Below are 25924 nucleotides of genomic sequence, written 5' to 3'. Positions count from 1 at the left end.
ATTTCTTTTTTTGCTGTTTTTCGAAAGTTTATTTGACTTTTTGCAAGAACTTAAGAACTAAAAGTGATCATCTCATCAAATCAGAAGGTTCGTACCATGTTCGCCATCGTAGCCGGAATCATGCCTCACAGACACACACACCGTTTACAACTTGAAGTACTTGGTGTAGTAGTCGCGGAAGAAGGTGTAGTCGAAGTGGCCGTAGTTGGTGTAGCCCTTGTACTTGTAGTAGGGCTCCATGGTGTCGGTGTGGAAGATGGTGACATCCTTGAAGTACATGTTGGGCACGAAGAACTCGTACTCATCGATGTCGCGGTCGAAGGGATAGCCGAAGGGCATGCTGTCGACGAAGCGGGCGCCGGATCCAATGCCGCAGGAGTAGGTGTAGTCGAAGGTGGAGAACTGCTCGTGGCTGGGGGCGTTGTATGGCATCACCATGAAGAACATCTGCATGGGCATACCCTTCTTCCAGCCCATGGGCAGGACCAGGCGGTCGGGGAAGCCGCAGTGGGGCTCGCTGATGTCCAGAGGGAAGTCGTACTTGCCCTCGAAGGCCATCATCACGTAGTAGTACAGCTCGGTGTAGGTGGTGCGATCCTTGACGGTCCAGTAGAAGTCGTTGGACTTGCGGGTGATGACATTGCTGCCAGCCTTCAGGTCGTAGTAGAACTCATCGACTTCCATGAAGTTCATGCGGTTCTCGGTGAGGGAAATCATCTTGCCGAACTCATCGAACTTGGGTCCCAGGAAGGCGCGCACCACAACCTTCTCGACCTTGTCGGACTCGATGGTGTAGGTGTAGGTGAAGGGCTTGTGGTTCAGGCGCATCTGGCGGGCATACAGAGACTTGTCCCAGACGAACTTGCCGTCGTGGAAGATCATCTTGTCGTTCAGCATGTTGGTCACATCGAAGTCAACCAGATCGAAGTAGGTGGTCAGATCGCTGACCTCCACGTGCTTCATGGTCACGCCGGGCATCAGGAGCTGCTCCTTGGTGTACTTGGGCAGGTAGTGCATGAACTTGAAGTAGATCGAGGCGATCGACTTGTAGAACATGTAGTACATGGGGTCGCGCATCATGGTCTCGAAGTTCAGCATCACGTTGGGGTACACCTCCATCTGGTGGTAGTCGGCATCGGCGAAGTACATATGGGCCAGCATGTACCAGAACTGGTAGAACATCTTGTCCATGGAGTCGATGTTGCCCTGCATCATGTTGCCAATGAACTCGATGGACTCGGGCTTGCGCAAATCGATCATGTGGCCGTCCATTGTCTTGTAGTATCCCAGCTCAATGATGTCCTGGATGCGCTTCATGAAGCCGGTTATCTTGTCCAGCATTTCGAAGTTTCCGTACGTCTCCATGTCGTAGTAGTTCTTGCGGTAGCTGTAGCCAATGCCGTTGTAGTAGATCATCTGGGGATCGTAGCCCATCTCGATCTGGTGGTACCACGAGAACTCGGGAATGTCGCCGAAGCCGTGCGACAGACGCTCCATGTAGTAGCGGGTGAGCAGCTGGTGGACGTTGTACAGCCACCATTCGCCGCGACGGTCGTTCTTCAGGTCGAAGGTGGTGCCGTCGAGGAAGAAGGAGTAGTCCATGTTGAGGTAGTACCAGTATGCGTTCCAGCCCAGATCCTCGGTGAAGTAGGACAGCTTCGATTCCTCGTTGTACAGATCGAGGTCGCGGGTGTAGTCGACGGGCATCCACCAGACCTTGACGTCCTTCATCATGGCCAGCCACTTGGTGTCCTGGTTGAATTCGTAGATGTTCTCGCGGAGAATGTACTTGTCCTCGCTGTACCAGTGCTCGCCCAGACCCATCAGCTTCCACCACTGCCACATCTTGAAGTCCTTCATGTACATGTAGTCGCCGTATTGGTACATGTTGCCGTGCTCGTGGCCCTTGAAGTAGACATCCAGGTACTCCTTCTCGTACATGGTCGTCTTCATCCACATCTCGTAGTCGAACTTCTCGGCCTCGTACACGAACTTGCTGTTGAAGAAGAACTGCGGGAAGATCTCGTAAATGGAGGGCAGCATCAGGCCGTGGAAGTCCTCGCGGTGGATGACAGCCAGGGTGAGGGCGTAGACGAACATGCCCTCGTTCACATGCATGCGGGCCCAGGCCACGTTGTGCATGAACGTCTCCCAGTCCTTGGCGTAGTAGAAGAAGTTGAAGAGACCGCGCGCCTGCTTGGCATGAGACTTCACCAGCTGGCCGAAGAACTCGCCCTTGGGCAGCAGCGAGTGCATCTTGTAGGCCTCGAAGAACTTCTTCATGTACAGGTCGTAGTGCTGTGGGGAATTCATTTTTCGATGGCATTAGAAACTCAATTGAAGAGCGGTCTGAGGGCGGAACACTCACAGTGTAGTAAGACTCATCGAAGTAGCATTTCTCGCCCAGCTTGATGATATCCTCGAACATGAGGGGATCCTCGATGCGGTAGACCACCTCGAAGAGGAACTTCTGCTTCAGCAGGAATCCCTTGTCGGCGATCTTCACCTCATGCGTTTGGTGGAAACTGGCCGCGGCGACCAGGCCCAGGCAGGCCAGCAATGCAATGGCAATCTTCATCTTGACGACTCCTTCAACCACACTCAACTCTCAACTGCTCCGGATTAGACACACTGAATGGATCCAATGCCTAAAGACTGTTGCCTTTCTCCAGCCACTGCCGCTGCTTATATACCCCACTCCCAGTCGCAGCAGCAGCCAATATCTGACGAGACGTCGCGAATCAATGATGATATCAGTCCAGTGCAGTTCAGTGCAAGTTCAGGGTCGGCAAGTGTATCTCAGGTGGTCTGACCATCTGTCTCAGGCAATCTTGGGCTTGGACAGCGCAGCTGTCGTCAGCGCTGCGGACTGTTCCTTATCAATCACACCAACGCTGCCCAGTACCAGACCCAGTCCCAGTCCCATCCGAACAGTCCACATTGTCGTCAAGGGGCATCTGCAGTTGCAATCATGAAAGCCATTAATCCGGGTGCCACGAGCCGAAAATAAACTTGATGCAACTTTGTTATTTGAGATTTTTATTGGGTCGAATATTTGTGAGTTGTAGCAGCTTGACGCTGCCCACCAAACCTACAATTTGGCAGCTTCCAGGGGATCTTTAACGATTTATTAACATTTCAAAATGGTTTCGTTTCAGTGAGTGATTCGTTTATTTTAGGTTTTCGTTTTCTTTTTCTTTATTTTGATTTTATTTGTAGTTTGTAATGAAAGTAATTCTCTTAGTTAATGCAGAAAAATGTTGCTATCTAAGTAAGTAGATGTTAAGTTATAATCGACATGGAAATTTGTATATTTACTTGGGATATTCTTCGAGTGTGATATTCTTCTTTGTCTCTTGATTTATTTTAATGTTTAATTGAATGTGTGTATGTTTATGCATATGTACTATGTATGTATATCAATTTGAATATAAATGTATGAATTTATTTATAAAGTATTTGATTCGCTTATCTCCCATTTCGCCATGGCCATCGCTCACCTTTCTCTTCACTTCTTTCTCATTTATTGGACTCTTGTGCGCTTAGCTGCTTTAACTATACAAAAATCAATTTAACTTACAAGCCATGCCCCTGGCCCATCGCTAATTTCAATATCAAAACTCTTTTGACACTCCAAAATGTATCTCATGGGTGTTTTCCAAGTACTCTCAGAGGGGGAAAAAAACGCCAAAGCATTGCGGTACACAATGCACAACAGAAACTTAACAAACATTAGTGTCCACTATTATTGATACACTCATACTTTTAAGAAAAGTTAGTTCTTTTACGATTTATGCTATTTTATAAGTTTGATTCAAAATGGGTTCGTTCTGGCCATATGTATTCGCGTCTCTTATCTGCTTGCATGGAGTCCAAGAGCCCAAACAGACTCGTTTGCATAATTTTCAGTTAATAATATTACAGTTAATGCCATGCCAAATATTTCTAAAGCATCCAGCATGTCTGTGTGTGTTTTGTTTGTCCCTTTCCTACGGGTATTGTCGCACTTCCTTCATGGTTGGGAGTTTCTTCGAATATTTTCTGCCTTAACATTATAATACATAAGCACACACATCGCTCTTACTGTAAACATGGTAGATTATTATGTATTTATGTGTGTGTGTATATCTTAAAAACACCAATTATGCAAATATAGTTAAAAAACGTTACAAGAAAACCATCCGATAACAAAAACTGTATCCCAAAGAGGGCGTTCCTGGAGAGGGAATACATTTAATACATTTGTGTGTGTGGGATTTACAGATCATCTAATATTGTTACAAGAAGCACCACAGTAGTTAGTAGCATTAAATAACATAGTTTTCCCTCTTTGCTTTTCGCTCTTTAGTTCTCTCAGTACATTCAAGTTGTGTAAAATTATTGTATTGTCCACCCCAACAACTTTCTCGAAAGTTCACATATCTGTAGAGTTGTATTATTGTCTTACAAATTGCATTTGCCTTTGCCTCTGCCTTTCCTTTCCTTAATTCTTATATAAGTGTGTTTAGTATATTAATTATAGTTCCTATTGTACAATGCCAATGGGCTTCAGTTGCGGGCCCAGCTAGGGTTTATTCGATTTTATTATCATCTTCAATTTTGCATTACAATTTATTGTCATTGTGTCGCGTAATTATTGTCGGAATCTCTTTTGGATTCTTCGCAATTTAGTTGCTGTTGTAGTTCGTAGTTTCTATAAAAATTACAATTGTACGGTACTAGAGATGTAGATGTATAAGTAAAGTTAATAAGTGTACATGTAAAAAAGTAGAATTCCATACTCGTAAATTTACAAAAGGGTTCCTTTCCTTTCTATTCCCATCAACCGCACAGGAGCGGCTTCCGCTCTCTACAGTGGACACTCTCACGCATGCACACATAATTTCAACAGTTTTACATCTTATGAATTATTATCAAGATATGTTTTTCAGATGATATTAGCCTGGTTGTGAATGTCGCCTAATGGCCCACAAATGCCCAACAGACAAGGCTCCGGGTTTGCTTGCAGAATCAGACATAAATTCGCCAGGACTCAGAGAAGGGAAGAAAAACCATGGAATGGGTAGGGCAGAGGGATATGTAAAGTGTTCTAGGATATGTGAGAGGCCTTGTCTGTCGATCATTTTGAAGTTGAACTCTAATTTCTACCAATTAGCTGGCTATGGCCAGAACACTATCAGGCAAGTACATGGCCAGTGCGAAGAAGGCGTGTCGCAACCAGACCAAAGACTGTTGAAATTATGTAGACCATGAGGCCCCGACTGCCAACCGAACCACAAGATGCACCCATGTCCACCACGTTGATCTTCCAGCCCAGATTATTGTGGGTGAAGCACTACAAAGGGAGAGGAAAGTCATTTAGTATCACGAAATCTCTCACTGAGGCACCAACCTGATAGTACAGCTGATCGGGAGCATTCATGGGCACCGTCCAGTTAAGATAGCCCGGCTCTCCGTCCTCGCACTTGAAGACCAACGTTTTGACATACTCCTCAAAGGTCTCGATCTCCGCTGAACGATCAACGGTCAGATGCTCCCACTCGCAATAGCGTCCAGCTGAAAGAGGAATCCATTAAGGGATGGAGGATAATGGAAGAGCATGAAGGAGCACCCACCGGCCGTTGGTATGGCATTGCCATCCTCGTCGTACTCCACACCGGCGTAGGCCTTCTGTTTACGCGCCTCCAGACCCATCTTCTGGCCCAGGCCGCCCTCCGGTGAGTCCGTGATGTAGAATGGATGATATCTGAGGTGCGAGAAAGGAGTCCTTAGTGGATGTACATCCAACCAAAGCGATGAGTGCACTCACCTAGCTGGCTGGGCGGGATCGCTGCCGCCTTCGATGGTGAACTCGTAGTTCAGGCCACGCTCCACTGTGATCTCAGGTATCAGCAGATCGTTCACATACCAGGCAATGCCCCACGAGGGCACACCCGTGATGGCCGTGTAGCCTCGCTTGCCACCCGTCGGCCCAATGCTGGCACGGAACTTCCTGACACCTTCGATCTTTCGCGTGGGCCATGGCCTGGGTCCGCTCTCGTCCTTCACCTCGTACAGCGAACTCTTGCACGAATGATCGTTCTGGAAAGCCCACAAAGCTGGAGCACAATTACCTTTGGCTGAACATTCGGGACTTACCCGAGCTGAGAAGTTGATGCGAATGTCCTCCTGGTTGTGGTCGCTGGCGGTGTGCGAGTGGGCATTGGCCTCCTTGCGGGCATTCAGCGGTCCAATGGCAGCAATAATGGAGACCTCGCGGTCGATGGGTATGGCCGAGTCGTAGATGACTTCGTTCGTCTGCAGCAGGCGCTTGTATCGGATGCTGGTCACTCCGTTCTTCCGGTCCCCGCTCACTGGAAAGTAGAGGATTAATAAGAGACTTGACCATTCAGCCGTTGTTGCACTTTCAGTCACTTACACACATGCACATCATTGCGAGCTCCAATGCGCTCGTCGGGACAGGCGCCGCGCTGTCCATCGCACTGGGACAAGTCGGAGATGAAGTAATCCTCGGCGCGGAACACACGGGCATTGGTGTCGTAGAAGGCCACCACCACATCGGACTGGGACATCTGAGCACGCCCGTTGGCACCCGAGAGGCCAAAGGCCATGTACTGATCCTCCGTGATGCGGCCGAAGAGCTCTACCTGCAGATACTCACCCTGCAGCTCCCACTTCACCTGCAGCTTGTTGGGCAGAATCTCGCGGCAATTGCTGTACACGGGCCTGGGCGTGGTCGTGGTCTGCAATGGGGACAAAGGGGAGAGAGTTAGAGGCGCGGCTCGGGGCGGGGGGCAGGCATGCATGAGGCTAAGTCTAGTACTCACGGGTGAATACCACCATGGAGGCTAATGCGGCGAGCATAAGTCAGAGAGATATACATTATGAATTTCGGTGCAAATGAGTAAATGCTAGCAGATGGATCGGTCCACAACTGTCTCTATAGATCTATGGATACTTCTACTCGATCCCACACTCACCGTGATCTTGGTCTGGCCCAGGGCTGGCGGCACATCCATGTCCCGCGGTATGTAAACGTGTCCAAAGTTGTGCCTGTACTCCACACACCACACGGCCAGCCAGTCGATGTCGTAGACGGTGAGACTGCCCGGCAGCTGAATCTCAATATCCTCGCCCTGATAGCCCCGCAGCGGTTCCAGGGATCCCACCTCGTTTGGCACCTGGAATACAAATACATTTAATGGGAGAATGTCGCACCTCCAGAGCCTCGCTGAGTCACTGACCTTTATGCCCATGATGTTGGGTTCGCTGCCGTTGCCCACCCAGAAGTAGGCATCGGGTCCGGCGCCATCGTAGTGCAGGTTCGGTCTGCAACAGAGGGGAAAGTGTCAACAACATCATCTGAGATAAATGCAGTAATGAGTGAGAGCCTACATGTAGAAGGTCTTGGCATCGAGCACGCTGATGTTGCTGGACCGCAGGCCATGGGCCAGACGCTTGAACTCGGGCAGTACCCGCGGCTTGGGTATGTCCAGATTAGGTGGAATGAATACCTCACCAAAATCAACCTGCAAGCAGTTTGTGGCATAAATATTTAAAGAATATTTAAGTTAAAGATTTATATATTTTATCTACAGACAGCAGGTTTGCCTTTCCCTTTCCCATTCAAGGCGTGGCATGGCCACTTTGATTCCTTTTCTTAATGCATTTTGTTTTGAACTGTACAGGAGGCTCTCTACATTGCAACTACATGCTATCTACATATGATCTACATTTGCTAAGCAAACAAACAAACATTTTGTTGTTGTATACCCAAACATTTGTACATAATATATGTTAATGTATGCATATGTGTGGGGCTTTTCGACACACACACACACACACAGCCCGTACCCCTCACCCTAAGCCCCACGAACCCCGTGAACCACTACACACAAACAAACACAAAAAACTGGGCATGCGCGCTCAAAACTCCACAAACAAAACTCGCCCATACAGACGCCAAAACACACACACACGCAGAAGGATACACAAGGACACCCACACACACACACACACAGACAAACTAACCCCAATGTGGATGGGCTGCCTGTGTGTGTGGGTGTGTGGCAGCCAGCCCCCAAGAAGTTTTTTGGCTGTCAGTCAATGGAAAGAAGCGTAGCACACACACAGAGAGAGAGAGAGAGAGAGAGAGAGTGAGAGAGAGAGTAAGAGAGAGAGCGACAGCGGAACAGATACAAATTGGGGCACCCTGTATTCCATGCGACTGTATACATAGCAGGCAGTGTATTAGTGTGTGTGTGTGTTGGAGAGTGTGTCTGTATTTTATATGCAACCACTTGAGTTAATCAAAAATGTCTGCTGTAATTTATTTTACTACGGCCGCCATCTTTTATTCGACCGTGCAGCAGCAGCAGCAGGCAACTCCAGCCCCAAAAAGGCTCCACGAGCACCCGAAAGTTTCGAGTCAAAGAGTTTTGCTAGCAATTTACAGCATTTTATTTGAGAATGCATTTTCTATATCCATTTTTTGCCGTTGGGGCAAAGTACAACAAACGAAAGGCGCTCCGTGCCAAGGCAAACATTATTTGGCGTGGGGCTAGAGGGAGGATGGGAGGCTAGAGGAGAGCTGCTGCACTCTTGGCCAATAGATTTGCATATGCAGCAGAGTAATTAAAATCTAAAACTCTAATGAAAGCAAAGTTTCCACTTGCCCGGACGGCCTGACCCATATTAAAATCTGCACAATTCCCGAACAAAAGAGGAAAGCAGCAAATATATGGCTGGATGCCCTAAGAAAGGATATTCAGAGTTAGACATACAAAGGATAAGTGGCTTGTCTGGGCAAACACAACTTCCATTAGTAAGATTATTAAGACCAAATCGATGGAGAGGCAGGGAAAATCTTTTTTCTACTCTGCTCTTAAATTACAAAAATGTAATTACGAAAAAAAAAAGTAAGGCTAGAGCCCGGCTAAATACACACATAAATCTAGGAGGATGGCGCGTGCCATCTTAAACAATAAAAAAGAAAAACCAATTTCGAAAAGGAAGGATAAGGGAACAGTGCGGAGCAGTAGAAGGACTCACCGTGAAGCGTCTGCACCACACTGACAGCCAGCGAATGTCCTTAATCCTTTTGCCCATGGGTAAGCGCAGTATGATGTCCGTTTTATTGTGGGCCTGCAAAATGGGTGGATCCCTGTGGGTGGAAGAGCAAAAGAGAACAAAATAATAGACGAAAGATTAAATATTGTAGGGGCCATGGCCACTCTGTCTCTCTGTTTGCAGATATTTAAAGATGTATGTTTGTGGGTGTGTAAACTTAGTTTATTAAAACTGAAATCTGAGACTGAGCTCAACCCAATTAAAGGGATAAAGTGGAAATTCCATATACCAAGTCCAGCCATGGGGCACGCCTTTAGTTTGTGTTTGCATTAGATGTACGATTTGGATTAATGCGGAGTCTGTTTGGAAAGTGCAACACTTCATTACGTACAGCATCCACAGCAAATTAGGTGGCATGCCCCACAGCTGGGGTGTAGGGGAATCATCAAATGTAAAGCAAAAACCGCACGACGAAACGCACGACAAACCACAAACATTTCCCATTTCCACACACAGATTCGCATTATTTATGGAGCGCACTCTGACAAAGATTTATGGCTAATGCAACGAAGCGAGGCATTACACTCGACTCGCGCCCCAATCGGAAGGCGGGCTTCGATGCCGCTTGCAACTCAAAGCTTTTGGCCAATTAGCGACTCTTTTTTTTGGGCATCTATCATCGTGCAGCTGTGGGAACATCTGATGATGCCTTGGCATACTTGCAGGAAATTATCATAATTAACAAAAGATGATTGTACGCAGAGTCTACAGTCTCATGGATACATCATCCATCTGTCATTTGTGTACGCAACTTCAGTCTCAGACACTTGGTGGGGAGGGAGTCTTAATAATCAACTTGATGTCTAAGTATGCCAATCCCAAGGGGGTTGGCTCTGGCTGTCTTCATGGCTGGATAACCATCGGCAAGTGCACAGCCAGCCGTGCAGCTTGAATCAGAGAGATTCTCGAGGGTGCTTGGTGGGGGGGACGATCGATGGGACTGGGACAAGTGTCAGTCGGTTAGTCAGTCAGTCACGAAAAGGTCGCTGTCTAATGAATGTCAGGACAGGCCACGCTAGCCGCATTAGACACGGCTAAGCACTTAGCCAACACCCTTGAAATGACGCTGACAGCGGGTCAGAGGTTCATGTCCATGTCCGTGTCCGTGTCCGTGTCCGTGTCCCTGCACAGACTCCCAATTCCAGCAACAGTTGCAGTCCTCTAATGAGCCAAAACAAATTGAATGGTTCTATGTCAACAGACAATCAAATGTATCACAGAAATGTACATAAATACCAACCCCCATCTGTCTCGAGTGTCTCGAGTGTCTCCAGTGTATCGAAGGAGCAGTTTTCTTCGAATTCTGTTTGCTTTCGATTCCTGCTTCCATTACGGTTTCCGTATGGCAAATATGTTTGTTGCTTTATTTGATTTGCTTGTCCTCCCCTTTGTCCATGAAGCCGGCAAGAGCCTCTGCAAGTTCGACATTTATTGATGCACTTAGACCACACACACACACACACACACAGAGAGACACACCCACACACAATTCCTACCATTAGACCAGCCATCCATCCATTCATCGATTTTATTCTGTTTGCTCTCGTGACGCCTGCCAATAGGGGAAGCCTCTGTGCACTTTCACCCAATTAGTTGGAAATTCACAATTCCAAAAGGAAGACGAGGACCTGCCCTTCCATATTTCTGTGCGCTCTGTCTCTGCCCCTAAGCCCCCGCCAATTCGGAATTTCACAATTTCAGCAGCTCCGTGATGGAAACGTTTTTTCAACTTGTTGCTCGATTCCGTCGTACTCCTAATCCTGCTGACTCTCCCGCTTTGCACTCGCCTGGTAAACAAAACGCACAACAATTGCCAGCGTTTTGCGGACAATAAAACGCGCCAACTCAGCAGACAAAACCAAACCATCCAATCATCCCGTCACAGAGCCCCATCCCACACCCAGTCAACCCCACACCGCAGACCTCACACACACAGACACACACAAAGGCCGGTGGGAAACCACCACCAAAAATATTCAAAAATTATTATGAATATTTTATGCTTCCGTGACGAAGCCCCTGCGCTCCCACTTGTCGCTTGTCGCTTGTGTCGGCGACAGACCACGAACCGATGAGTCCCGGCAACGACTACTCAATTAAATTTATAATAAAGTGCAGCGTGGGTGGAATTCTGTGAAGAAGAGGCTCGGGCTTGTGTTGGGGGCATTAATCATCCAAGCAGCAAACAACAATTAGCAAAGCATTTTTGCTGAGAAGAGCATAAACAGAGAGAGGAATATACACCTTTAAAGTACATTGTTTGATGAGTAATATTTACTATTTTGTAGAGCAAAATATTTGTGTGTACAGCATTTTTCGCTGAATTCCAATTTGCTTTCCCCCCGTCTGAGGTGTGAAATGCGTTGCCTACTTTCAAGCGCGCGGACGAAGTGACAGCAACAGGCAAAACTACTTGAAGACTGCGAGGAGTGGAGAGTGAGGTCGTGGGTGGGTAGGCTGGCTCTGCGAGCAGGAATATGCGGCTGTGGGTATTGCCAGCAACTTTTTGGTTGCTTAATCGAGTTAAAGCCATTTGCCACATCATCCGCTGGGCAGAATCAGAATCGGAGTCGGCAAGTCGACAGCCCAAAACAGTTGTTCGTGTTGCGGCTGCGTTGTCAGTGTTGATTAACACAATGAGTGGGAGGTACAGGGGGTACAGGGGGTACAGCTACTCGCTAACAACACGACAATGAAGGACAAAACTAAAACTCATTTTGCTACTTTGCTTTTGCTTTTTGCATGCAGCAAATTCTAATGAAATCTGCATAAATCAGCATTAAGCGAAAAGGCAAGCACGAAGGTGGGGAGTAAAAGGGTGCCGTGCCCCCCCATGCAGCGGAGATGCAAAAATGAACAACAGCCAGAGGGCGGGCGGAGGGGTGGCGGGTGGTTGGGCGAGTGGCGTGGCGGCGTCATCCTCCCCCATTGTCATGGTAACGGGCGTTAATCAGCACGGCGTCGCTTTTATGCTTCTCAAAAAATTCTAATTTAATTACTTATGCTCGATGCATCCATTGTGACACATTCCCCCCAACCCCACCTCTCTCTCCACGCAAGGCAAAGCGAGCGTGAACACAAAAAGAAGTGAGCAGCAAGGAGGCTGAGAGATGGTTGATGGGTGCTGCTGCTGCTGCTGCTGCAGGACTCGGGCATTGGCAGCCCTTCAACGGCGCCAGCCCGCCAGAAACAGTTGGGATAATTAAAGTTGATTGGCATGCCCGAGAAGCTTAGCAAGAAGCCAACTGAGGCGCGCTGTCACTTGCCATTCTCTTTGCTTTCGTCAGCAGGTGCGGGGGGAACTTGCTACGAAAGGGGTGAGAGTGAAGAGCTTTGGGGACAGGCTGCCAATCAGTTGCATCTATCAATTATCGCGCGGCGGCATTACCCCCAAAGAACGAGTCTATCAGAATCATTAGACATAATAAACGGGCACAATTTGTTGGAAATACAGCGCCACATAATACAGCAATCATCATCATCCACATCATGCCGTGCATGCCTCTCCTGCCCCTTCCCCTTCCCCTTTGCCAATGTCAGAATGTGCACCCGGTAATGTCCCCCAGAGGGGGAGGGTGGGTAATGTGTCTGAAAGCGTAAAAGCGTGCAATCGCTGCGGCGTTCCGGGCTTCCACTTTCACCCCCAGCCACAGCCCAAGTCACAGCTCCAGTCCCAGTCCCAGTTCCAGTCCCAGCCCCTGACACACACAATGTTGCGCTTTGTGATGTGCGGGGACATCAATGAGGAAGTGGAGGATGAGATGGAAATGGAAATGGAGGCGATGCCATCGTTGTACATTGAACTAATAAAGCCCGGCACGTGGCATCAACAATGAAACGCATTAAAGTCGATTACAATATGAATGTTTTTTGGGGGGACGAGCACCTCATAGCCTGCGTCTTGCTGAGCTCTGAGTTGTGAATTCGGTTTGGTTTGCCTTGGTGTTATGCCTGCCATATACACATCATCAAACATCATCAAAAGCAAAGGATTCACATACCACTTTGAGAGCCGGGAAACCGCGCTGAACAGCTTTCCTTTTTTGCTTGCGAATGGGGAAAATCCAACGCGTAAACACTCTCAGATACATTTATTTGTGTATTTCTTGTTCGTATTTTATGGAGCCGAACTGGGTGAGGAGCCTGCGCAGTGGGGATGGTGTATTTTTTGGCTCGATTATTCTCCGCACGATACGTTCTGTTATTCTTTGGCATTGGCGAAATATATACCCATGCAAAGCACACTCCAAAAGTGGTGTAAGAAAAAGGGAATCGAATATTTGATAGCGATTGAGTTATTATATTATGTTGGATATAGTTTTGGTAGGAAGAAACACAGATCTAGTAGCAGTATAACTTAAGGAAAGGCTGAACAAGGTTTCGGATTAGCCTTTGGGACTTCCTTTACTACAAAAGAATTGCTCAACAATCACACATTCTTTATTTATCCATGCCTGTGCACAGTTCCATGGGTTTTCCTTTAACAACTTTTGTCTTTTCGGTCTTTAACTATGGCTGCCTTGCCCTTATCTAACCCTCTCCATGTGCACCTTCACTCTTTAGCTATGCAAATCAAATACTGAGGCATGTTTTCTTTCGACGCACCTGAGAAAATGTCAATGACGAGTGGGGGGCAGGCCACTTTACCTTTGCCTTGGGGCATGTTCATGTGTGGGATGATGCGAGTGCGAGTACGAGTACGCTGCAGGCTTAGTTTGCTGCTGAATTGTTCGTGATAATGAAATATGCAATGCTCAATGGCTAAGCAGCAGGCAAATGACGTCAAATTGTGTGCGTGTCACGGCAGAGCGCGGCATTGCCAGCGGATCAGCCCGGGACTAGGACCAAAAGGCGGAGGCCAAGAGCGACTTAGTGTGCTCAAGTGGCAAGGAGCGCACGGAGACAGCGGCTGGCAAGGTATAGTAAATAGTTGAGCGGCTTAACCTTGTGGCGACTCAAAGTAAATAGTGGCTAGAGGGTGGAGCAAGAGCCTGCTAGCTTTAGCTAGCTTTTCCCTCTCCTTTTTCCTGCTGTCTTGCGGCTTTTATTGTTTGCTGTTGCGGCGGCGGCTATGACTGTGGCTGGGATTGCTGCCTCCACATGCTCGCATGACCACAAATCTAACGTAAAGAAATAAATGAGTTTTTCACATTAGGAGGCAACGAAGCGACGCCAACAACATCAACATTCACATCCACATCCCACAGCCACAACAAGAGCAGCGACAATGGAGCTGGGAAGGAGAAACGGGCACAGACGGGCAGGCGAGATGAAAAATGTTTTTTAATTTTTGAAAGTGGTTTCATTGTCAGCCGTGCGTAACGTGAAGTCAGCAAGGATACATGGCCCACACACCCAGACACATGGCCTGACGCGCTTGTGTAGCCAGGACATCAGCATCCACAGGCAGAGCAACAGCCCCGACACGGTCTGGGGTCCGGACCATCAATAGAAAAACCGAAAACCCGCCATGGGCTGTACTCACACGCCCGTGTACTCCTCCGGATAGGGTATGATGTAGCCATCGGGGCTGGGGCGCGGCGTCTTGCCCACCCAGAAGAAGGCGTCCGGTCCGGTGCCGTCGTAGGCGAACGACTTGACGAACATCGTTGACTCATCCACGGCATAGATGTGACCCTGTGCACAAAAGTAACGTAATATTTATCATAATATCATCGTCATAGTTGGACGTACCTTGATGCCATGCGCAAAGTTCGTAAAATCTCCGATGTAGCGGCCATAGTAGGGCTCTGGCGGGGCTCGTCTGGCAGCTATAAATGATAGAGAGAGAGAGAAGAGTTTTTGCTAGTTGTAGTGAAATTTAATTGAAACAAACTTTCAGTGCAGTTTCAGGTACACGAGCACAGATTTATGTGCAAGCAGTTGCTGCCTTTGATGCTATGGATTCATAATCCGCAAGACTCAAGAAATTTCCTGGACACGAACAAAGGCAGCTGAAGCTGCTGTGTACAAATTAATCCACGGCCAGAGCAGAGAGCTTTGCCATACAAAAAGTTTCAACCCACCTCCGGGGGGAACTCTCGATGCTGCTGCTGCGGCTGCTCCTCCCTCTGCCGATGATGATGATGACGAACTGGCTCAGTAGTCAGTCAACTCTGTTTGCAATCCTCTTGACAAGTCCCCGGGGAAATTGCTGCCATACCCATACCCATACCCAGTGGGATTGGGGCTTCAAAATTGATTGAAAACCATGAAATATATTGAAATTCAATGCTAAGACTGACTCTGCAGCGTAGCGAACTCCGCTGCTGGCTAAACAATGCAAATGTATGCCAAATGTTTAAGCAGAAGCCAGCAGTCAATGGTGGAGGAGCCTCGCAAGGTGTCAGGGGCAGGGGCACTTGCTACCCACCTCTCTCTCTCTCGCTCTGGCAAATCCTTTCGTTGCAATCTCAGTTTGTGCAAGTTCCAGCAAATGATTCGATATTAAATCCTGATGCCGTCAGCTCAATCAAAGGGTGGCACAGCCCCTGCCGCCGTTGAGCTGTTGCCAGGGTATTCCCCAGAATGTCTCAATTGCTGACGGTGGCCAGGACAACCGGAGAGACCATAGAGAAGCCCCGTGTACCCGTGTACCCGTAGCTGTAGCCGTTGCCATAATATGAATTAAATCAACTAATGCGTGCATTAATCTCCAAAGTCTTTGGACCGCCGCTCAAATATAGAGCACGTGGCCCCATGAAATATATGTACGTGCTCGAGGATATTTATACAAAGTGATGACGAGCACGTTGACATCCCACCTCCATCCATCCCTCCCAGAGCAGCAGGTCCGGGAAGCAACAGATCCCATTCCATGCCATGCCATGCCATCCCATCCATCTATCCACAATGAAGTGAGCCAGGCCCCAGGCAGCCGGCACACGACCGCTGATGGTTGTTGTTAATAATGTTTGGTAGCTGCTCAGCTCTGCTCTCTTCGATGGGGATGTACACTGGAAGGTGGAGAGTGGCAAGCCAGCAAATAATAGTCAATGGCCATGTCTATCTTTCTGGCTGGCTGAGTGGTTGTGTCTGTCTTCGTCTACAGCTGAGCCTCACAGATATTTCGTCATTGAATGTGATAAGATTTTTCACAGCCGATAAAAAAAGGGAGGCAATGGTTACGGCAACGCCAAGCGGCGTCGATGACGTTGCCAGGTGGAGAGTGGGGACTTCTTTTTGACTTGTTGCCAGGCTGGCAAAGGGAAAATTGATTGCCAAACGAAACGGACACACGGAGAGAGCAGAGCAGATGGAAACACGACCCACATAGCGTGACATTTTCAGTCATTCCCAAATGAATTTACTCGGCATTTGTCCAGGGCTAGCAGCAGCAGAATCTCCCAGACAACCATTCGATGTGCCTCGGGTACAGAAAACAATAAACGTTTTCAATCTACTAATCGCCTTTAAGTGCAGTCAGATCCTTCTGAGAATGGGCCAGCCGACGACACGTAAGCTCTATAAATTAACGGGTTGCCAGGGGTACTTAGCAGGGGATGACACCCAGACCGAGGGCCGAGAGCGTAGCCAAAGCCCAGCCCAAATCTGCATGCTGCAAAAGGGTTGCCCCTGGCCTCTCACTCCCACATTCCTTGTAGGCAAGTGCTCAGGGTGAAGTCAGTGGCTGGGTGACCACAGGCAACCAGTGATTTCGATTCTGCGTGTCTCCTGCCACGACAATGATTGACGCTCACTGTGCATCAAATATTTGCTTCTAATTGGAAGCACCAAGGAGTAGGATTATTGGGTATGATATTGAAATGTATTATTTATGTCGGGACGGCGCGAACGCCATTCCCGGCTACCAAAAATTACACGCACGAGTTATTCACATTAGGAATAATCGCAGAGGTCAACTCAGCCGAAGTGCAATGACCGAGCCTCACTCCGGAGGAACACGCCTTGGTGATCACGGTTAACCTCTACGCCAGGTAAGTATGCTTTTCTCTGCTCGGCATTGGGTTCTCGATTTCCCAGCAGCTAGAAGCAGTTGGGAATTATACCATAGAGTAGGAGCTGCTAGGTTGAGAAATTTCAGGTAGCCGAGAGACATTTTCCCCGCATACTTTCCGCAATTAGCTGGGTGGAGGGATGGATACCTCGGTCTAATGATGTTATAACTGCCACGAGTGGCTCCTTGTATAATCTTCATATTTATTTCGTTTATTTACTCTGCTCGACGACATCAAAGGAACAAATGATAATTAAATTCGCACTAATCTGGCCGTAATTTATTTTATCACATGCCCATCTTCGACTTTGACGTCGTCATCAGCATCAGCATCAGCATCAGCCATCCGCATGCAGCCTTAACATCATCATCATTCGCATCCTCGTTGGGGGAGGTTCGGTTCTGGTACGCACGCACGACCACACCAGACCCAGACTCAGCCCCAGACCCAGGACACACGAAATTCCAAATCAAATTTTCATTTACTTCCGAGATAGACTCCACCCGAGAGCAGAGCAGAGCAAAGGAAAGGAGCGGAACGGAACGGAGCAGAACGGAAAGCAGGTCGCCCCTTGCCGGCGGGTTCATTGGTTGGCCGCCCAACCTCATTAAAGCTGGCAAATATTCCTCCCCAGGAATGTTGTCCTCTACCCTTCTGACAGGGGATGTTGCTGGTATGCTTTCTGCATCTGTATTTGTCTTTGCGGCGCGTGTGTTTGTGTGTGTGTGTGTGTGGGGATGGAGGGCAAATCGAATAAAATTTAGCTGACTCAATAAAAATCAAAAAGCGTTAATGCTAACGATATGACTTTAACCTGAAACCGAGTAAATTGTTGCTTGTGTCAAAGCCAAAAAAGGGGGAGTCCTCTCTTGTCCTCTTGCTACCCCTCCACCCATCTTTATCCGCATTTGGGCGGAAAGGCGGCAGGATATGGCAACTGGAAGCAATATTGCACCGTAATCTGACAGCGACAATTTTTTCTCCGAGCTCAGCCAGGACTCGGAGAACTCCTTTCTTGGCAAACGGCGGGAGCTGTGCCCAAAGACTTGGCAAGGAAGCGAAAGCGTTTAATAAATGATGATAAATAAATAGGAAAACGCGGAAAAGGAGGCTGGACGAAGGAACGTACACAAACTAAGCAAGGGCTGCTAATGAATGGAATGGGCCATGAAGTGAATCACCTCCCAAATGATCGATGAAGAATGGAACCAGAAACCTCTTCTCTGGTACTTGCAATCCAGACATTTGTTCCAATTACATTCCATTTCTTTCCCTTTTAAGGGCAGTCATTTATCAAATCGAAGGATATCAAATATGTCTTTTATCTCATGCTCTAAGGATCCATCGTTCGCAATATTCGTCAAGTCTCGATTTGATTTTTGGACATTTTCTACGGTTAGTTTAAATTTCTATTTATTTAGGAAAAGGCTCGTCTCCGACATAGAAATTAAGAGTCGTGGATTTAACTAGCATATTACGTTGTTCGCACAGACTTTTAAGCGATGCAAATATATGGGGGACATCCATTAAACAAATCTCCTGAGTTCATATGGGTCCCCTTTCTGCGCTTTCCAAAATTCAGTGCCCAAAGGCACCGAATTGTCACGACTATCAGATTTCTTCGAGAGTTTTTGGATTGAGCCGTTCAGCTCGTTATTTGTAAATGTATTATTTATGTCGGGACGGCGCGAACGCCATTCCCGGCTACCAAAAATTACACGCACGAGTTATTCACATTAGGAATAATCGCAGAGGTCAACTCAGCCGAAGTGCAATGACCGAGCCTCACTCCGGAGGAACACGCCTTGGTGATCACGGTTAACCTCTACGCCAGGTAAGTATGCTTTACTCTGCTACGCTGAGGGGTATCCTTGAAGTCCTACCTAGAATAATTTGGGAATTATTAGCCAAAGACGGCTAGATCTGTTATGACAGAGTAAAACCATTGTGTTGTCTTTAAAGACAAGACATTCTGACTATCAGGTTTTTTTTTCTCTGAGTCTAGAGTCTAGACTCTAGACTAAGAAGACATCTGAAGGAGGCCGCAAAATTTGGTGCTAATATCTCGAAAAAAGAGTCTTTGTGACATGCTGCAGGCCTCTCACCCGCACTTCCATGGCCAAGTTTGGGACATATTGAAAAACACGACACCGTTTCAGAACTACACAATTTTGGTGCTGCTGACCCTCTGTTCCGTTTCAAAATATCAAAGGCTTGCTTAAGGTACATATGTACATATCTATTTTTCAAAATTATATGTTTATGTATATTTAGTATAAGTAAATACATATGAATGTATCTGTTGATTACTAGGGCTAAGCTGCCTTGGGAAAAATCAATACTAGTACTAATACTACTCAATCATACTAGTAAAGGGTATAAGGAACTGCCACACCGTTTCTTCTTCTGCCGAATGGAGCAGTTAACTAAATTTACAGATTGCCCGATGTACGCTTCATAATAAATCCACGAATCCTTGTAACATTCTGAATAGCATATGGTGAGAGATGTTGTCTTAACCATTATTAGGACCAACAACACTGTGGAGACTCCACAGTGGAGTCAGATACGCTGCAATCGAATACACTTTTGGACTCAGGCAACCTACAAAAAAGTAATTCTAGTTTTTCTTGTCGAAAATGTATTAATTATGTCGGGACGGCGCGAACGCCATTCCCGGCTACCAAAAATTACACGCACGAGTTATTCACATTAGGAATAATCGCAGAGGTCAACTCAGCCGAAGTGCAATGACCGAGCCTCACTCCGGAGGAACACGCCTTGGTGATCACGGTTAACCTCTACGCCAGGTAAGTATGCTTTTCTCAGCCATATTCAGGGGTTTCGTTAATGCATTGGTCAGAACCAGTTGGGAATTATAGTTCACGCCAACTTGTCTCGTATAAGGTGTCACCTAAAGTATGCAACATAAAATGTTCCCCGTAAGGTTCCACATCTGAATGGATGGGAAAATGTAAACCTTTGGCCAGGAGAGCATCCCTTTTATTTTGTTACCGCACAAGACATGAAGGACATTGAAATCCTCCCGCGCATTATCTGCTTCATGGTAAGCCCGGCACTCTTGGGAGATTTGTAAGCGACACGCTGTGCTGTCGCCACCGCCCCACCCACGTCTCAGGCGGAGGCGTAGCCGCTCAGCTGGAAATCATTGGCGCAACTCGCATTTATATTTATTTCAATTTTATGACTTCATGTTAGCCGAAACCTAGCCACAAACGAAATGAAACTCAAATATGTACACAAAGTTTCAATGTGGTTGATGTGCGGGGGAAGATGAAGGGGTCGCGGGGCGGCTTAGTCGCGAGTGCATCTGAGTGTGGGTAGAGTAGGGGTGGAGTGGGTGATGAAGTGGGTGGGCCGGGAAGCAATGTGTAAATCCAGCGCAGAGATTAGAACATTTTGCGCGCCAACATCAGAGAGAGAATTATTTGTCCAAGAAGGATGGGGGCTAGAGGCGTGGCACATTTGCACCCAACATAAACCCACACAGACATTGTGCGGCCTCTCTTTCACTCCCCTGCTGTGTATCTCTCTCTCACTCTCGCTGACTCTATTTGGTGGTGGTTCATATGTATGCAACCACAGATTTCATTCTGGACTCCGGACTCTAACTCCTGCTTCCACTTTAGCTTGCGGAGCATTTTGTATACATTTAATACCTTAGTCCGTGGCAGCAGCAGCAGCAACAGGGGCAGCAAGGGAATCATCATTTGGAGGGGTGGGGAATGGGAAATGGGAAATCTTCCTGCGCGGCACGCTTGAGCTAATTTAATCGCTGCAAATTGCTCGACAATCTGCAAGGCATTAGAACTACTCCCCACACACACAAACACACACGTGAAATCCGAGAGCCCCCCAACTGAGAGGCAGATATTCGGCCATGGATAGCCCTGGCTGGGTGCGTGGCTGGTTGCTGGTGTGAACAAGATTACATGGCCATGGATACGCCAGAGCACGGAGATGGGAAAAAATAAGTTTGCTTTCTGTTGACTGCAAACAAGCGATAAGCTTGTTAAAAACTGCATTCGCCCCCCAAACTCCAGCAGCAGCAGAATGGGGATATGATTTCCATTGCCACAACAACAGCAACAACAGCAACAAAATCATGTTCAATACGCAATGACAGCAAAGAGTGGACAGGAAATGATGTAAGTTGCATTTCACAACCAAATCAGTTTGACAGTTTTTTCTGTTTTGGCTCTGGTCTGTCCCTGTTTGTGGTCGTGGCCCACTGCAGCCCACCATCGATCACCGCCCACCACTGCAAAACAATTGAATTTCAATGAAGAGTGCTCCAACTTGAAGCAAATGGTTGGTCGCAGGCAAGCGGCACTTAATTGGCTGGTAAGTCCTTCTACTCTACAGTTACCCAACTTGAATCTGGCAGCGTGGCGTGGGATGCAGGCAAGCAAAGTTGCAGACTATTTTTGGCACATCTCTACAAATGTCCACAAATACTTTTCAATGTCATAGGGGGTTGAGCCGCAGCTTAACAAATGACAGGTACATGACTTACGTACATTTAAGAGTATTTTTAGATCCCCTTTGATCATTTTTTGAAAGCGGCTGCAAAATATGCTGAATAATGCCAGCTAACTGGCAATGGGGAGACACATATTCAAAGCTCGATTTGCGAGCTGTGTTGTATAGATCCAACTATTTTCATTCTCCTCCTTAATCCACTAAGCCTTGTTGGCCAGCTGCAGGCGAGACAGGCACAATAATATCAATTAAGTTTGTAAACTGGTTTCGATGTCGACCACTGAGAACTGGAATCGCATGCGTAAGAAGTCAAGGCACGCACTCTTTTTGGGCCCGACACACTTTCATTTTTGCCCAGCTATGGCATCGGCGGCAGTCGGGCCTAGTGGTTCCACGTTCCACGGGGCTGCAGTGCATTTCATATATAATTTTTCTGGGCTTCGGTTTGTTCGCAGCATAGTAAGTGAGTGTTATGTAAGTGTCGAACTGGGGACTGGAGCTAAAGCTGCTGCTGCTGCTGCTGCTGCGACAAGATTGCTGCCGACTCACTTGTGTTTGCTCCACTAGCAGTCGCTCGTTGTCGTCGGAGGGAGGCGTCTCTTGATGTGTTACTTTTGGGCCAAGACGGCTGTGTGGGAACAAACTGTACAGACGAAGTACTCAAAGGCCTTGCCCCACCAGTCCACCAGTGCGCCTTTTCGAACCGAAAACCGGTTTCCAAGTTACACCATTCCCTATAGGCTTTATTTTGTTTTGGGGCCGCAGTGCGAGGTAATACTGTGGGGACAGTCGCGGGCGCGATATGAATGATTTAGTTTGTTTTGCGGTTCATTGCCCTTTCTAATATCTTATCGCAACGTTTTGCATAATGCGCAGCGTAATTTTTGGCAATAAATAAGAATTTCCTGGTCCCAGGCGGCTTGACAGTTTTCAGATTTTAAAAGCAAATGTCAAGCACATTCGCACAGCAAATAAAATGAATCGAATGAGAGGTGCCACGGACTTGGCCCATTAAGTGCTGCCCATTATTCAGGCAGATAAAGATATGCACAGCAATGCGAACCATCTTGAGTTGTGGTTAAAGCCTAGCGAATTTCCTGTCTTTGTTCGTCATTCGTGGTAATCGTCTGTGGCTCAAAAGCGCTTCCCAGGCAATTCTTTTCTTTTTACGCTCCAGTTTGTAGCTTTGCTAACACCTTCCAACATTCCCAGCAGGTCTCCGCCATTGTAGCAATTCAAATCTCTATTATATGACCGCTGACCAATTGCGTGACCAGCTGGGAGTTGGCTTCGGTTCAATGAACCTGCCACGTTGCGTCACTAGCCAAGTCTCTTGTTGGGCTGCCTAATTATGGCAATTAGGCAGTCATAGCCAAAGCATTATGCTAAAGAATGGGAATGCTTTGATTTAGAGTTTCCCAATTTGCATAATTTATACATATCGAGACGAAGCAATGTTTATGGAAGTTTCTCAATCAGACTTTTGGAAGCTGAAAGATCGCTGGAGATCCGAGTGTGGGAAAGGGGAATGTGGCACTGCATTTGGCTAGAACTGAAGAACTGCCTGTTGGAGAAACTTCACTTTAAATTATCATCTTTGTTGGGTGAATAGTTCTGGGATATTCTGGCTACAATCATTATTATCTGCGCAATCACTGAGCTTGATTTCAGCAATTAAAAATGTAATTACAAAGTTTCGTAAAAGGTGCTAATAGTTTTTGTAGTCTTTTCCTTAGACATTTATGGTGGTTTCAAGTTTTATTCAAGTTGGGTTGCGCCATCAGAATGACGCATCAAATTATGGTTTTTTTTCGTAAATGAAATCATTATAAGTACACGCCATAGCCAAAAGGCATCATCAGTTTTATTGAGTTCGCACTCGGCCAAACTTCAATGGGGGTCTTGAAAAACTCAAGAGAGAGCGTCTGAGGTGCTCGTAACCAAAATTGCTTAAGGCCAAATGCAGCTGTCAGTCTCATACTCTAATCGACTGACCACTTATTGAGCTGTCTGCCAGAGATGAAAAACAAATCGAGAGATAATATTGGATATTTATGTACATGCATATATTGGTCAAGCATTCTTGGCATGAAATCGGTCTGTCAAGTCAAGGAAAAGTAAAAGTGTCCCCCACGCACAAGGACATCAATAAGCTATACATAAATCGCTGTACATATGTATGTACATATGTATGTATGTACACACACTGACACCTTCGACCACACACTCACCTTGACAGACGAGGCAGTTCAGCAGCATTGCAACAGCAACAACAACTTCCAACTGTGACCATGTGATGCTTAATCCCTGTGCAGTTGACATCCTCGTTCGGCTGATTGTTGCTGTTGCTGTTGCCGTTGCTGTTGGCGTTGCTCCTGCTTGTCCCTGACGACGCGTTTTCCTCCATGCTGCTGGTGTTGATGCTGGTGCTGCTGGTGCTTCCACGACCAAATTGGTCGCTTTCCTCCACATTTTCGATGCGCAAATAAAACAAAAGCCAAATCAAAAGCGAAAATAGTTGTGTTAGCTCCAAGACCTGCGCTTGCGTGCGTGTGAGTGTGCGAGTACGGTGAGTATATGTTTGTAGGTGCCACGGATGGGGGCGCTAATGATGCTCGCGACTTTCAGGTAGGTGGCTGTTGGTTCGCATTTAAAATCAGATTGGAATGCTGTGCTCTGGGCTCTGATTTCTTTTCGTTTCGTTTCGGTTCTTTTCTCTTCGGTTGGTGGGGTTTTTCTTTTTTCTTTGAGTGCTGCAGTCGCTAAATGTCGCTAAAAACTTGGCGGCAAAATGTAAGCCGTTCCTTTTGCGTGGTATTTTCTCGTATTCTTTCGAGGTCTCAGCAGGCTCCGTTATGTACATGGGATGCCGTGGTATTGGTGGACTGCCTGCGTGTGTATGCGTGCATACATTGTGTACATAGTATGTACATAAATGTATGTATCTTCGTTCCACTTCGATTCTATTACTTTTTTTTACTTTTACTTTATAACTCTAAGTTGCATAACATTTATTATCTCAATTTTATTACATATAAAATATGTATTTGCGGTTGCTCTCACTTATAAATTTCTTATAGAAATTCTTGGTAAATTATTGCACAATTCACATTTAGAATTATTGTAGTTGGACTTATACACAAAATTTACTTTGAGTAAATGTTTGTTTTATATGGGTGTTGTTAAATAAAATATTTAAAAAACAAACGAAAAGTTTTATTTTGGGCTAGGCCCATTTCAATTAATTCGGGCTTTCGGCTCGCGCACTTTTATTTGTTGCTTTTCACACGGCTTGTAAATGGAATTAATAATATAACTATAAAAAGTTGATTTATTTCGTTTCCGGTTCAAGGGCGGATTGGGTTTATTGTTGAAAATTCGGTTTGGTGCATCCTTTTCAGCGCCAAATGCTTGTGGAGGAAATTTTAACGGAAAAAGCGTTCACGCGCGCGTCAGGGCAAGGGCGTCAGGGCGCCAAATGCTTGTGGATGAAAATGAATACTGATACAAGCAAGCTCAAGAATACTGATACTTAGTATATATGCCAGTATCGATAGCTGCTGTTTGGCGATGATTGTAGCCACCTCGTTATGCTCTCACACCTTGCAAAGTAAACTTAAAGTGTAAACTTAAAGGAAACAACGGGAAAGTCGAAGTTGGATTCCAGTTGTGCTCGGCTCGAGCGTAATTGAGTCGAACCGAAGGCTCACACAAGAGCGAGCGAGAGGGGGATTGTTAGAATTCCAATAGGAAGGAAGGCACGCGTCGTAGTATATTTCGAGGTTGGTATTTTCTGTATTTAGTATTTTTAAATGTGAGCGAGTGCTTGAGAATTGCGCCAGGTGGCGGCACAAAATGTCGGTTGAATTCAAAAGCTTGGAAGGAGGAAGCTGTTTTTTATTTGCATTTTGCTGTCAGTTTCGCACTTTGTCTCCCCACGCCGCAAACCGCAGAAACTACAAAAACATGAAGCGAAATTCAGGAAAGCATGCAATGCAAATGACTTCACACAGCTGCATTTGCGGTCGAACCGTTTTTGCTGTCGCAGCCACAAAATAATCCTTTTAGTTCCTGCCTGCTGATGTTTTATAAATGCGTGGCAGCAAAGTCAACAGCAAAGCCAACAAAGTATTCTCTTAAAGGTCTCCCAAAACAGCCATGCAAACCAATTCGACCAACAACAGAAATATTAAGACGTATAGGAAAAAACTCATTTAAAAGAAATGGAGAGCAGCGTAGCATTTTAATGCAGAGTGCGCCAAGACCTGGCCGGTCAAAGACTTGGCTGCAGGCAGAAGGGCAAGAAATGGAGCTCGAATGATAAGGGGGCAGCA

General features: G+C 46.8%; 2 protein-coding genes and 3 non-coding genes across 6 annotated transcripts; all 5 read right to left on the bottom strand.

Annotated features, from left to right (window-relative positions):
- Positions 1 to 72: 72 nt before the first annotated feature.
- Positions 73 to 2667, bottom strand: LOC117896958 (larval serum protein 1 beta chain). Its single transcript, XM_034805503.1, has 2 exons — positions 2369 to 2667; positions 73 to 2298 (listed from the first exon to the last, which is right to left on the bottom strand). The coding sequence occupies exons 1-2, from the start codon at positions 2576 to 2578 to the stop codon at positions 145 to 147; spliced, it is 2364 nt and encodes a 787-aa protein (XP_034661394.1). The 5' UTR covers positions 2579 to 2667; the 3' UTR covers positions 73 to 144.
- Positions 2668 to 4334: 1667 nt separating this feature from the next.
- Positions 4335 to 24776, bottom strand: LOC117897507 (protein Skeletor, isoforms B/C). Of its 2 annotated transcripts, XM_034806396.1 has the most exons (14): positions 23822 to 24776; positions 14824 to 14900; positions 14615 to 14766; positions 9052 to 9163; positions 7396 to 7529; positions 7245 to 7329; positions 6981 to 7181; positions 6828 to 6848; positions 6419 to 6743; positions 6139 to 6353; positions 5810 to 6081; positions 5616 to 5746; positions 5393 to 5556; positions 4335 to 5335 (listed from the first exon to the last, which is right to left on the bottom strand). In XM_034806396.1, the coding sequence occupies exons 1-14, from the start codon at positions 24060 to 24062 to the stop codon at positions 5177 to 5179; spliced, it is 2289 nt and encodes a 762-aa protein (XP_034662287.1). In that variant the 5' UTR covers positions 24063 to 24776; the 3' UTR covers positions 4335 to 5176. The 2 variants fall into 2 exon arrangements, with proteins under 2 accessions (XP_034662287.1, XP_034662288.1); XM_034806397.1 differs by lacking the exon at positions 6828 to 6848 and having other exon boundaries at positions 23822 to 24775.
- Positions 16909 to 17074, bottom strand: LOC117899821. Its single transcript, XR_004649207.1, has one exon. It is a non-coding gene; the product is annotated as a U1 spliceosomal RNA (small nuclear RNA).
- LOC117899819 lies at positions 18764 to 18929 on the bottom strand. The gene has a single exon (XR_004649205.1). It is a non-coding gene; the product is annotated as a U1 spliceosomal RNA (small nuclear RNA).
- Positions 19740 to 19905, bottom strand: LOC117899818. Its single transcript, XR_004649204.1, has one exon. It is a non-coding gene; the product is annotated as a U1 spliceosomal RNA (small nuclear RNA).
- Positions 24777 to 25924: the final 1148 nt, after the last annotated feature.

The sequence above is a fragment of the Drosophila subobscura genome, chromosome O (genome assembly GCF_008121235.1).
Source record: "Drosophila subobscura isolate 14011-0131.10 chromosome O, UCBerk_Dsub_1.0, whole genome shotgun sequence".
Lineage (NCBI taxonomy): Eukaryota > Metazoa > Arthropoda > Insecta > Diptera > Drosophilidae > Drosophila > Drosophila subobscura.
This window is presented reverse-complemented; position numbering and strand designations above follow the sequence as displayed.